We start from the raw sequence: 12,155 nt of genomic DNA, 5'->3' as shown, positions 1-12,155 counted from the left end.
CATCCCGAGATTATAGTTTTCAATTAGCTGATATAAAGTCGCTGGACTTTTAATTAAAAGTTTGCGGCTAGATATCGGATATCGGTATCTCCTAGGAGATGATTAAAACAGACGCTGGACGGGAAATTATTTTATTATTTTGATCGTGCTACGCGTAGTTAACATCGAAGGTATTCGATATTTTTTCCACAGACGTTTCGCTGTTCGTCAAGTGGATTCCTTCCTCTTTTCCAACGAGTCCGATACATTCTCCTTTTTCCCCGAGTGAACCGAGTTACTTCTTTGAATCGGATAAACAACAAATTTCCTGCTTTTTATTCCTTTCTCCTGCTTGCCGGTGAAACTTTTGTAATTCCTGATACCTTTTATCTCTTCGCTGTTGCTGTCGCGGAAAAAGAAACCTAAAGTAATTGAATCCAAGTTTCCCGAGACGCGAACTGAGATCCGATGTAAAGATTCGTAAGAACGAATAACTACCGGACACCTTTACGATCTCCGAGATGCAAAGATTTTTCCCTCGAGTAATAACGAAATAGCAAAATTTATCGGCGATGCATGACGAGCTTCCAATCTCGTTAATTAGCTTCCTCGACGAATAAACGCGGAATTTTCTCTCGTCCAGCAATTTTCTTTCCGTTCGCTCTCTCGTTTCGTCGGATCGACTTTACGACTTTCCGCTGTTCCTAGAATGTACACCATAAACGTGAAACTTTTCCGCGACCTCGAGAACGGAAACTGGAGAGCCTACAACTCTGTTCGACGCCAGTCATTTTTCCGCGACTTCCTAGACGAATCGTTTCCTCGTTTCCATCCACTTTTGAGCACCGTTTCAAACTTCCTGAACCACGGTGAGACTTTGAAAACCTTCCACGCTTGCGAGGGAAGCGTGACGGAATTCAAAGGAGGAAACGAGCCGAGTAAAATTATAGCGACAACTAATGATAGATCGAGACTCCTTAGAACGATACAAGGCATTCGCACGCCAGTCTGAGACGAGGAATTATCTACCCTGACGATCCAATAAAACATTCAACAAACTTTGAATTTTCAGCGTCGCATCGCGATGCGTTGAAAGCAACGCGTAGAAGAAAATTTCCGAATAAAGAAGAGGGATTAGGACAGTTGGTTACTTCCGATCGAACGGGTTACGGACGAAGCAATACCGACCATTCCGATTATTATCGGATTGCTGCGGCACCTTGGCACGCGACAGGGCGACAGTGGTTTCCCTAAATTTACCGCTTTCCCAGATCCGCCTATCTGCAATACGACCGAGGATCCACTCCTTCGACGTACACGCGCTCGTACAAATATTTGGGTCATGTTCGCGAAATTCGAGCAATCGAAGAGGGAGAAAGTTTCTCGCGCAAACAGTCCGCCGCTATCGTTCGAAAGACTTGCCTGCAAGAGCTTTCAGATTGGTCCTTTGCGCTCGGATCGTCGTTCGGCAAACAGACATTCAAGAATATTATACCGGTTGCTTCCGTTTCCAGAAACTTTCACAACTAAATGCATAGAATACGAGGAGACTAGACGAGTTGCTTCAATTTCCATCCTCGAATTCCAGCGAGCAACGATAAACCTTTTCCCTTTCGTTCTACTCCTTTCCCATCTTTCCCAAATCACACATCGCAGATTTTATCGAGTTCGGCTAACTGTATTTGGAGCACGAGACACGTGTATATCTCCGCTACTCTTTCCGCGACGTCTCTTTACTTACAATTAGTTTACTTCGACAAGGCAGAGTGTACGTCGACAGCATTGATTTCATTTCGAGCCACGAAACTTCTAATGAAATTTTGACTTTGATAGTTCGCGCACAATAGATTGGCCTGCTTCGTAAACTCGACGCGACGGATAGCGAAACGCGGCGCGGCGGAAAGGATTTCCCAAAGGATCGCGATCCTAATCGATCCTATATTAACGAGGTTTTATCGTTTCACGGCTCGTGCGTGGCTGCGAGGAAGTTTCCCGTGGTGAAACGAGATGAAAGTCTCGCGTAGCTCTGTTAAGAGACCGCAATTTCGTTTCAATGTTTGCGGAAAGTAGCTGCCGCGGTCTTTGACGAAATTAATAGCTGCGATTGCGATAAAAGTAAATAATGGAACCGAGTCGGTTCTTAATCCTCTTGTACAGTCGCGTGCGAGAGCGGAGATAAAGCTGGACGAGTACACTGCTACGGCTTTAGCGATCACAGTCCTTACCGATCTCACAAGAATCGCTCGGTATCTTTACCAGTCACACGAATAATCGAAATTTTCATCCATAATTTGGGGGACAAAGGACTCGGCCATGCAACCTCGCCAACAAGATACAGAAGTTACGGCCAAGAGATAATAGAATGCTTAACTAAGTTAACAGCAAGACGACAAAAGCCGATATATCGAGCATGGATAGTAAACGACGAACGTAAACGTTTAATTAATAGAGCAACGAGTTAGGCTGAAATGCTTGGAAACGAGTTCACTGGGACAACCTGTGCGCCGATCCACAGGCAGATGCTAATTTCCCTTGTGCGCATACATCTACGAGAGCTCGATATACCGATTGCGGTATCCAAAATGCAATATACTAGCGCGACTGTCACGTGCACGCACTATATCTTCCGCTTACGTTTATCTATCGACTAACTTGGCAAATACGATTCGAACAAGCCGAAGCTATTGTTCCAAGTGGAACCGCAAGACAGCTACCGTTTCTAAGATGCAATGATACAAAGAACAATCATTTATTTATTTAACGATTATTAACGGGTATCTTGTTCAGAAATACAAGAAACAAGTATTTTTACTTTAGAAATGCATTCGTTCAAGAATTATGCGCAGTAAAGCTCAACGGTATGTCAAAACCGGTTTTGACATGCCACTGGGGTTAGGTTGACGCCATATTGAATTTTGTCTATAGACTATTATTTTCAATCAATTCTATCGAGCATACGTGTAATTATGATAAAGAATAAAGAATAATTGTAAAACATGCGACTCACCGATCGTTGACTTGTACCACTGCCACCATGATCCATCTTGACAGGCGGGAAACCGTAAGGCATGACGCCATGACACATGACGCACATGGCAGGCCACGCTTTAAAACTCTGTAACACAATAAAATACCACATGAATACGCGTTAAATGCACTAATTACTCGCGTGTGTATATTACGTAAACGCATACACAAAAATATGCCCGACTTGTCGAATTTTAAATGCGTACTTACCTGTCTATGTAAACACAATCGGCCGATACGTCCTCACTCCCCGCCGGTTCGAATGAAACTAGCCACGCGTAGATGCTGCTCCAATCCCCGCGAGAATTCAAACGAACAATTTGACGCACTATTATATCTATCGAAGTTTATTAATAAATGTGAATATATTGTAAATTTTTATATATTTATCATTGTTATTGTCTTATAATATTTAACGAATACTATTCATTAATTAAGATGCACGGGGAATTTACAAATAATTATAAATTATTTTAATTAACTTTGCAAACAAAAATGAAAACATCGCAAATTGGAGCGGAATACGTTTCGTTGCTGTAAATCAACGAAGGTACATGTATTCAAAACCGATATACTGCGTTAATTAGAATGAAAAAGAGAACGGATAGACTGTTTTTTCATCAGTGTATTTTTATAGATTGCAGATATCGAATGGTCACTCAAAGCTTACAATTACTTATTTAAAATTTATTCAAACTTATAGAGAACTGACCAATTTCTTTCCTATCTGTTTCCAACTTTGCAGAAAACAGAGGCGTTTGTAATTATAGACCGTAGAGACTATTCGAGGTAATGCTGCGACATTTCCCGCGGCCAGTGAAAATAAGACAGTCCGTGTGTCCTACATTCTGACATTGGTACTTTTAGCGTACGATTAATCTTTCAACGCCTTGCACCTTGGTACGCGCGAAAAATTTCCATGATTCCATGCCGATCAAACGCGGTCCAAAGGGAAAAGAGGGAAAAGGTTGAAAAGTGCGTTGCTCGCGAAAGCACCGGCTCCCATCGTTGGACATTAACTTCGCGTTTCCGTTTCCGTTTCTAACTCGGGAAAGCTCTCGCTTGACATCGAGTATCCTCAATGCAGAAACGGGAAGCTTCAGCCACGCTTTGACACGCGGGATTTGTTACCGAGCTGCTTCTGACGTTGCTCGAGCGTCTCGTCGTAAAATATACGCGAGCACGTTCATACTATGCAAATGCGGCTGCTATGCGCTACCGTGTAAATAAAAATAGGCTAGGTCGAGCTGCAACAAATGGTAGCGTACAAAAGGACAAGAGACAGCGTTATCTAGGGGAAACTAGATTCAAAAATTGAGTAAAACTTTGAAAGTTTCACCGAGCGTTTACCCTTTTCCGTTCGAGTTTCCTTCGAACGAAAACTTTTCCCTCGAATAATACGAAAATATGAAATAGAGGAAACACGATTCTGTTTCAGTGCAACACCGCGGTCGGGGTGAAGGCGTTTTTCGACATGATGCATAGCGGACCGCACAAAGTGATGCTGTTCGGAGCAGCCTGCACCCACGTCACCGATCCCATCGCTAAAGCGTCCAAACACTGGCGTCTAACGCAGGTGAGCGAACAAAGAAGAAGATCCTCGTTTCTTTCCAAACTTGCTCCATCAATTAACGCCACGAAAGCTAACGAGCCGAAAGACGATCGATCTTTCGGTCCAAGCCAGTTGTTCTCTGTTACAGCTTAGCTACGCCGACACGCACCCAATGTTCACGAGCAACAGCTTCCCGAATTTCTTTAGGGTGGTACCCTCTGAGAACGCTTTCAACGCTCCCCGTGTAGCCCTTTTGATACACTTCAATTGGACCAGAGTCGGTACAATTTATCAAAATGAACCGAGATACGCCCTGGTGAGTAGTTTCGATTCCCCTTATCGTTAGACCAAACGAATCGAAGACTCTCCGGTTTGCTCGATAACGCGTCGACGCACGTTTATATACCGAACCCAGAATCTTTCGTTTATTTCTAGGCGCACAATCGACTGGTCGCCGATTTGGACGACAACAAAATGGAAGTGGTGGAGACGCAAAGTTTCGCCACCGAGGTGAGCTCCGCCCTCGAGAAGCTGAAGGAAAAGGACGTTAGGATAATTCTAGGCAATTTTAACGAAGTCTGGGCTAGACGAATATTCTGCGAGGCCTACAAGTAAGCGAACCGATCGGTAGATCAATATCGTGTCGGTTGAAATTCTGAACGAGAGCGATCGCGGTTTACAGGTTCGGTATGTTCGGGAGAAAGTATCAATGGGTTATCATGGGAACGTACGGGGAGAAATGGTGGCTTCGATCCGGAGGCGGCTGCGATCCCTCCGAACTCTCGGAAGCTCTGCACGGTGCCATTTTGACGGACCTTCTGCCCTTGTCCACGGAAGAACGGTCCACTGTATCTGGAATCGTGAGTAATTTAATTCTAATTTTTGATTTCTTTCGCAAATTCACTTGTTTCGTTCTCGAATCGAATATTTTCCAGACGCCGGATCAATATCGAGTCGAATACGATTCGAGACGAGGCAGCGATTACTCGAGATTCCACGGATACACATACGACGGCATATGGGCGGTCGCGTTGGCCATACAACACGTGGCACGTAGAATAAGGCATTACCGTCGCAATCAGACTATATCGGATTTCAGATACAGAGATGCGCTCTGGGAGAAGCTGTTCCTCGAGGCGCTGAAAAACACCAGTTTCGAGGGTGTGACGGTCGGTAATATTGGTAAAACGACAAAACGTCCAAAATTAACGAGAATTGTTAATTTCTTTCGATTCGCGATAAAGATATCACGATTACGCGCAGCCTGATTATGATGTTGATTTTCCAGGGTCCTGTACGTTTCTACGATAACGAAAGAAAAGCTTACATTCTGTTGAAGCAGTTTCAAAGTGAGTACGCGAAACGATTCTACGTAAGGTCGACGATATTCGTACGCGTTTTGTTATCGCAGGTAGCAGCGAAATTAAGGTAGGAGAATTCGACGCGGTGACCGGTGTTTTGGATCTAACCAGAGGCGATCCTCTCGTTTGGAGAGGCAGATCACCGCCGAAAGATCGAACTCTTCACATCATCGAGCACTCGACTGTAAATATTACCATCTACGCTGTGCTCGCGTCGGCGGCTAGCGTGGGTATCGTCATGGCGGCCATTTTTCTCGCCATCAATATTAAATATAGAAATCAAAGGTGATTATTCGAGAGACGGTTATTCCTTTGAATTTCCACTTCTTCTCACGCTTCTTTCTTTTTTGGCTCGACATATCGAAAGCGAAATGCTTAGAGGGTGTAGAAAGGTAGCGTCGCGTCGGACAAACAGAACGGACGCACGATCGAAACGACGGACAGACATAAATCACTCTCCCGCTCGAAATCCGGGAATAATTTCGCTGGATAAAACGATCGATCGCGCATATGATCTCCCTTTTACCCCGTCCTCCGCATTCCCCTATCTTTCTTCTCATGTCCGGTCATCTTCGACGTTTCAGATACATAAAAATGTCATCGCCGCATTTAAACAACCTCATTATCGTCGGATGCATGCTGACCTACAGCAGTGTAATTTTCCTTGGGTTAGATTCGCAGCTGTCCAGCGTAACGGCATTTCCCTACATATGCACCGCCAGAGCATGGCTATTGATGGCTGGTTTCTCGTTGGCCTTTGGTTCCATGTTCTCGAAAACGTGGCGGGTACATTCCATCTTCACCGACGTTAAGCTCAACAAGAAGGTGACACATTTTTCTATCCGTCCAACGTTTCCTCTCGCCACTGGTCGCGCACACATTTTCTAACGAATTCTATCTGCTCGTTTTTTAGGTCATCAAAGATTATCAGTTGTTCATGGTGGTCGGTGTATTGTTGTTTATCGATCTAGGAATTATGACCACGTGGCAAGTCGCCGATCCGTTCTATAGAGAAACGAAACAAATGGAACCCTATGTACGTGAGACGAACCGTAGGGTATTAACACGAGATCAGGAGGTGAATCGCGTGATTAACTCCTCGAACGTTCCTCTTGTTTTCAGCCTCATCCTTCCAGCGAAGATATCATCATAATACCCGAGAACGAGTACTGTCAGAGTAATCGAATGACCGTATATTTAGGGTGTATATACGCGTACAAAGGTCTGTTAATGGTACGTAATTTGGTAGGGGGTAACAATCGATCCCACACCCTGATATTTCCTTTCGAAACGAAACTTAACAAGCGGTAGTCACGAACCGAGGTGGTTTTTCGGTGACGACTACGCGACGCTGATCGATGATAACGCGATTTCACGCGTTCCAGATATTCGGCGCCTTTTTAGCATGGGAAACGAGACACGTCAGTATCCCGGCGTTAAACGACAGCAAGTACGTTGGAATGAGCGTTTACAACGTGGTGATCATGTGCGTAACCGGAGCAGCCATAAGCTTCGTGCTGGCCGACAAACAAGACGCAATGTTCATTATGTTGGCGGTGTTCATAATATTCTGCAGCACGGCCACCCTGTGCCTGGTATTCGTACCGAAGGTACGACAAAACGCAGATTCTCTCGTTAGGCCGACCCGTATCTCGCGACGTATAAGCTAAGAGCTTGTTTTCCACGTCAGCTCATAGAACTACGAAGAAATCCTCAAGGCGCGATAGACAAACGTATCAGAGCCACTCTGCGACCAATGTCGAAGACGCGACGGGACTCGAGCGTCAGCGAGCTGGAGGAACGTTTGAAAGAAGCTACGCTGGCGAATCAAAAGTTTCGTTCGCAACTTATGGAAAAAGATTCGGAACTTCAGGTAAACTCCTCGTTTTACTTCGAGGATAAGAACGCGTAGGATGTATCGATCGATGCGTTACAGGCGTTTCTAAGAAGACTCGACGATCAAACGACGACTAACACGGAGGAGGCGATGGACAGGCTGACGGTCCCACGGCAAGAGGGTACGACGATTAAACGAGAGGGTAACGTATAACATCGGCCACGGAGCGTAAAATCGAAGTAGATCAAATAAGTTGTACCGACCCAGTCGACGGTCGTTGCTTTCACGTTTTTATCGCAGGTCTGTCCGTGACCACGGAAACAACGGATATCTCAATGTCGATGTGCAGTCTCAATTCAACTACTATCTCTCAACCGGAAGGTGACTACACGAACACGACCACAACAGCGACCACGACCGTGACCACGGCCACGGCCACGACCATCAGCGAGCCGCACGTCGCCAAGTACGTACGAGAACTACCCACGATCATCAGCATCTCAAGTACTTACTCGTTCGCGTTGTTTCTCAGAAAGAAGACGTCCTTCTCGAAGGTACCGGCGATCGCGATCGACAGCGAACGAGTTCCATTGGTCCCGCAGACGGATGGAGGAAAGGAAGAGAACTTATCGGTACCGCAGCCGGTTCTCAAGCACGCGGCGGACGATTCGGGACGAAGAAGAAGCCGTTCCGGTGCTTCCGGAAAGGAGAGCGAACCTCTTATCGAGAGAAGCCCAGACTCGCGACCAGACGGAAAAACGAACGTCGAGTTCGTCCCGGAGATCGTCGAGGAGGGTGACGCTGTTGTCCTCGAAGAGACGGAGATTCCACGCCACGGTAAACCGATCAGATGCAAAGACGATCGTAGGTCCAGACTTCCGACACCTCCGCCAGCGAAGAACGTCTCGTTCGGCGAACTTCACGAGCAAAACTACCTCGAGCAAGCGATTTTACCGCCCCCGTTGCAATTCGTGCCCAAGCATCGGCATGCCGGTGAGTCGTTTCCTCCATCTTATCGATCTTCCCTCGATTTCTCGGTTCGAATCCCGGTCAATCTCTTTCGTCGAATCAGTTACAGCGAACGCCTCCTCTCATCAATCGCTCAAAAGAAGATCATCCGTGAAGAACAACGGAATGGCTCATTCTCATCACGAGCTGTTCCAAAGTCGAAGAACCAGCGTGCCAGTCAACTCCATCAGTTACATTTCCACGGAGAACGTGTCCAAGTCCGAGGCGACGGAGATCTCTCTCGGTTCCTTCGACAAGTCGTACGTGATCGGTGGTTGCGGTCACAGACTCGCGTTGTTGACCGGTGCCGGTTATCGGTGCGAGAAACACGGTGGACGAGGGCATTCTCACGCCATGTTCAACGGCTCGGCCGAGACGCCGCCACCCTCGAGGAGACAGAAGAAACACTACGATTCTCAGAACGCCAGTTCTCCGAGCGTACCGGCGATGGTGAACGCCAGTTGCTCCGACACCGGTGAGTATTCAATGCCGATCTTAGGCGAGGATCGCTTCTAAACATCGATCGACGTGTTTACAGAAAAGTACGAGGAATCCATGTCGACGATCATTCAGCGATCAGTGTCGGAACGATCGAGGGAAAAGTGTCTCCGTCTGCGAAGCGAGGGACACCCGGTGATCGAGTGCCCTCATCGCGTGGCACGTCGAATACGGGAGTGCAGGCACACCGAATCGAAGCTTCGGCAACAGGCCCGGTTGGAGTACGTGCAGAGCACCCCGAACGTGGCCACAATTCACAATAGCAAATTCGCGAGCGCGAATCCACGGGGCGGAGGCGGTGGCGTCGGTGGTGGCGGAATTGGGGGTGGAAAAGCGAACGGCGGCGGTGTCGGGGGTTCGGTGGCAACCAGCTCGGACGTGGTCGGCGGTTCGACGGTGAACGTATCCAAGATGTACAGTGCCGTGTCGGACGGTGAATTGCTGGATCTAGCGATCCTGCCGATATTTCAGAAACTGCTGACCGAGAGGCACAAGAGCACGTCGAGGGGCGGATACGGTGCCAGCGTAGCCAGCTGTCCGAATATATCGATAAAATGCGACATCGTTGAATATCTTTAACGATCTTCCGGCAATTAGTTTTCAATTTCACGCGAATAAACGAACCGTTCTCTCTCTTTCTCTCTACCGGGCTCTAACCGTCTCTCGTGGAACGGATTCAACCGTTTACAATTACCTTTCCTTCTCCTTTTCCTATTTTTTTTTTTTGCTCCTCGTTTCTTTTATCGATTATCCTGATCGTATAGCGACACGCTCCTTCGTTTGTAAACCGCGAACAGTTTCCTCTTCCCCTTTCCCACCTAGGCATCGTATACAAACGGATTTCCACGCGTACCAGGAAACTTTCCAACGAGATCTCTTGGAAATAAACAGAACATTTTTTATATAATCGAACTTTTAATCTAACACGTGCTCGTACGTACGAAAAGAGATACATACGAGACTGAACGAGGATGCCGGCCTCGTGAGATACTCGAGAGTTTTCCTTGCTGAAACTACTAACGAACGTTATTCTACTCGAAAACGATTATACGTTTCCGACGAAATACCGTTTTTACTTTTTCTTTCAAACTTTCGCCATTTTCATTTCTCTCGTTCCTCGCTCGATCGTGAATGAAACAACAATTGACTTCTGATTTTTTTTTTTTTATATAATAAATAACGGAAACGAGAAGAGAAACGTTGCATCGATCCCACAAAAGAAACTCGACGAAAAGATAGTCTGTATCGAAAGCAAACTTAGGAAGGTGTATAGCGTACGCATCTAATGTAATCCTCTGTCACTATAAGCGTAAACATCCTTTTAAATAATTTCATAGCCTATAAAATATTCGTACGATCGCTGTTTAGCAATTCGAAGCATAGATGCACAATTCAAAGATTGAAACGTTTTGTTTCTTTTTTTTTCTTTTTCTTATTCCTCGATCAGTTAAAAAGGATCGTAATCGTTCTTCGAGACAGTTTGAAAAGTGAAGTGGAAATAAAGGTGATTTTTCAAACGATTCCCTTCCTATCGCCTAAAACTATACTCGCTTTTTTCACCGTAAATGGCCGGCTTCTCTTTGTTAACCGTGTAAGTAAGTTATCTGTTTCGATCTGATCGTGATGGATCGGCGATGAAAATTTTGAATGTGAATTGCATGTCTAGCGAAGAGAATCGATAAAAAATATTACAATCCATTTCGTTTCGTGTGTGCATTTTCATTTTCTAACGACGATCGAGAAGCCTACGATTAATACTACGAGGTCGAAAAGGCGTCCGGATGTTTAGAAAAGCGTACTACTATCTGAGAGCCTAATGCTCGTTACAGGATCTTTAATTGTGTGGTTACGCGAGTCTTGTACATAACTCTCGAAATAAATGTCATGTTTACAGGTAAAAAAAAAATAGGCGTTTGTCGTGTAAAAAAAAAAAAAAAATATGAATTTACCCGTTGTTTTCTCGTCAAACGATCAGAATGGATCGTTCGCGGCATCGCACTGGTATTCCCTTCGTTTTGTATTTCCGAAGCAATACTTGTCTTTGTATCCGTGTATCGTACACGTATGCGTGTTATTAATAGTTAGTCGTTCGCGAGCCTCGTGAAGCACGAAAAAAAAAAAAAAAAAAATTTCACACGAACCTTGACAAATTTCTATAATTTATAACAACTAAGGGTCGATACTAACAGGTCAATTATATTAAATTTTATCAATAAAGTTGGTTCATTCGTTTTACCATTTTTAACTCTTTACCATTTTAAACGTAAAGATCTCACTGCTCGTAACGTCGTTACAATTGTGAACATTTCTCCGAAACAATTACACGTGCTCGCCGGTTGCTTTAAACGGCATTGAAATTATGTTCGCCAATGTAATTGTATAACAAGTCGTAAAATTACAAATGGATTCATTTGAATTAACGAAAAGGGGGTCGGAAACGTACGTACACGCTATCGTAAATGGTACAAAGAGGTACAGTTGCATTTTCCAAACAATTACAAAATCATTGTAATTGTAAGATTTGATGTTCGTTCTACGTTCGACGCAGTACAACACGATTTCCTGTTAATGTAAAGTTAATAGAGTTTAATAAATTAACGATTTGATACTAATAGCTGGATTCCTTGTTTAACGAGGACAAGAGGTATCCTGCCACCACGTGTTAAATATCGAAGTCGAAACGCGAGAGCGTTTGTAACAAAAGATCGTCTTCCCCGACGCTTCTCTATCTATACGTGCGGTTTTCCAAACACATGTGTACGCTTCGTGTAGGTACATATACATATGTATCACCCACGTTACGTTTTACGCAATGCACGGAGTGGGATCAAATCTACGTGGGTCGAAACCAGTTTAGTAACTTTGATACAATGTTACATATGTACATATATTT

The 12,155-nt window shown here is 45.0% G+C and overlaps 1 protein-coding gene across 5 annotated transcripts in view; it reads left to right on the top strand.

The window, feature by feature from the left end:
* LOC114875287 (gamma-aminobutyric acid type B receptor subunit 2) overlaps positions 1–11,859 on the top strand; it is a 63,110-nt gene extending 51,251 nt beyond the window's left edge. For 4 of the 5 annotated variants that reach the window (XM_046286920.1, XM_029185412.2, XM_029185411.2 and 1 more), the window contains 17 exons: positions 4,445–4,582; positions 4,707–4,874; positions 4,994–5,169; positions 5,241–5,418; positions 5,494–5,727; positions 5,847–5,907; positions 5,970–6,204; positions 6,504–6,744; positions 6,833–6,955; positions 7,042–7,152; positions 7,305–7,529; positions 7,610–7,792; positions 7,856–7,958; positions 8,057–8,222; positions 8,289–8,749; positions 8,829–9,239; positions 9,303–11,835. In XM_046286920.1, the coding sequence (XP_046142876.1) occupies positions 4,445–4,582; positions 4,707–4,874; positions 4,994–5,169; positions 5,241–5,418; positions 5,494–5,727; positions 5,847–5,907; positions 5,970–6,204; positions 6,504–6,744; positions 6,833–6,955; positions 7,042–7,152; positions 7,305–7,529; positions 7,610–7,792; positions 7,856–7,958; positions 8,057–8,222; positions 8,289–8,749; positions 8,829–9,239; positions 9,303–9,841 (3,753 nt within the window). In that variant the 3' untranslated portion in view covers positions 9,842–11,835. Of the gene's footprint in view, positions 1–4,444; positions 4,583–4,706; positions 4,875–4,993; positions 5,170–5,240; positions 5,419–5,493; positions 5,728–5,846; positions 5,908–5,969; positions 6,205–6,503; positions 6,745–6,832; positions 6,956–7,041; positions 7,153–7,304; positions 7,530–7,609; positions 7,793–7,855; positions 7,959–8,056; positions 8,223–8,288; positions 8,750–8,828; positions 9,240–9,302 lie in introns of all 5 variants that reach the window. The other variant, XM_029185413.2, reaches the window with a different exon arrangement.
* The last annotated feature ends 296 nt before the right edge of the window (positions 11,860–12,155 follow it).

The sequence above is a fragment of the Osmia bicornis genome, chromosome 8, assembly GCF_907164935.1.
Source record: "Osmia bicornis bicornis chromosome 8, iOsmBic2.1, whole genome shotgun sequence".
Classification (NCBI taxonomy): Eukaryota; Metazoa; Arthropoda; class Insecta; order Hymenoptera; family Megachilidae; genus Osmia; species Osmia bicornis.
The sequence above is the reverse complement of the archived record's forward strand: the minus strand, read 5'-3'. Positions and strand labels throughout refer to the sequence as shown.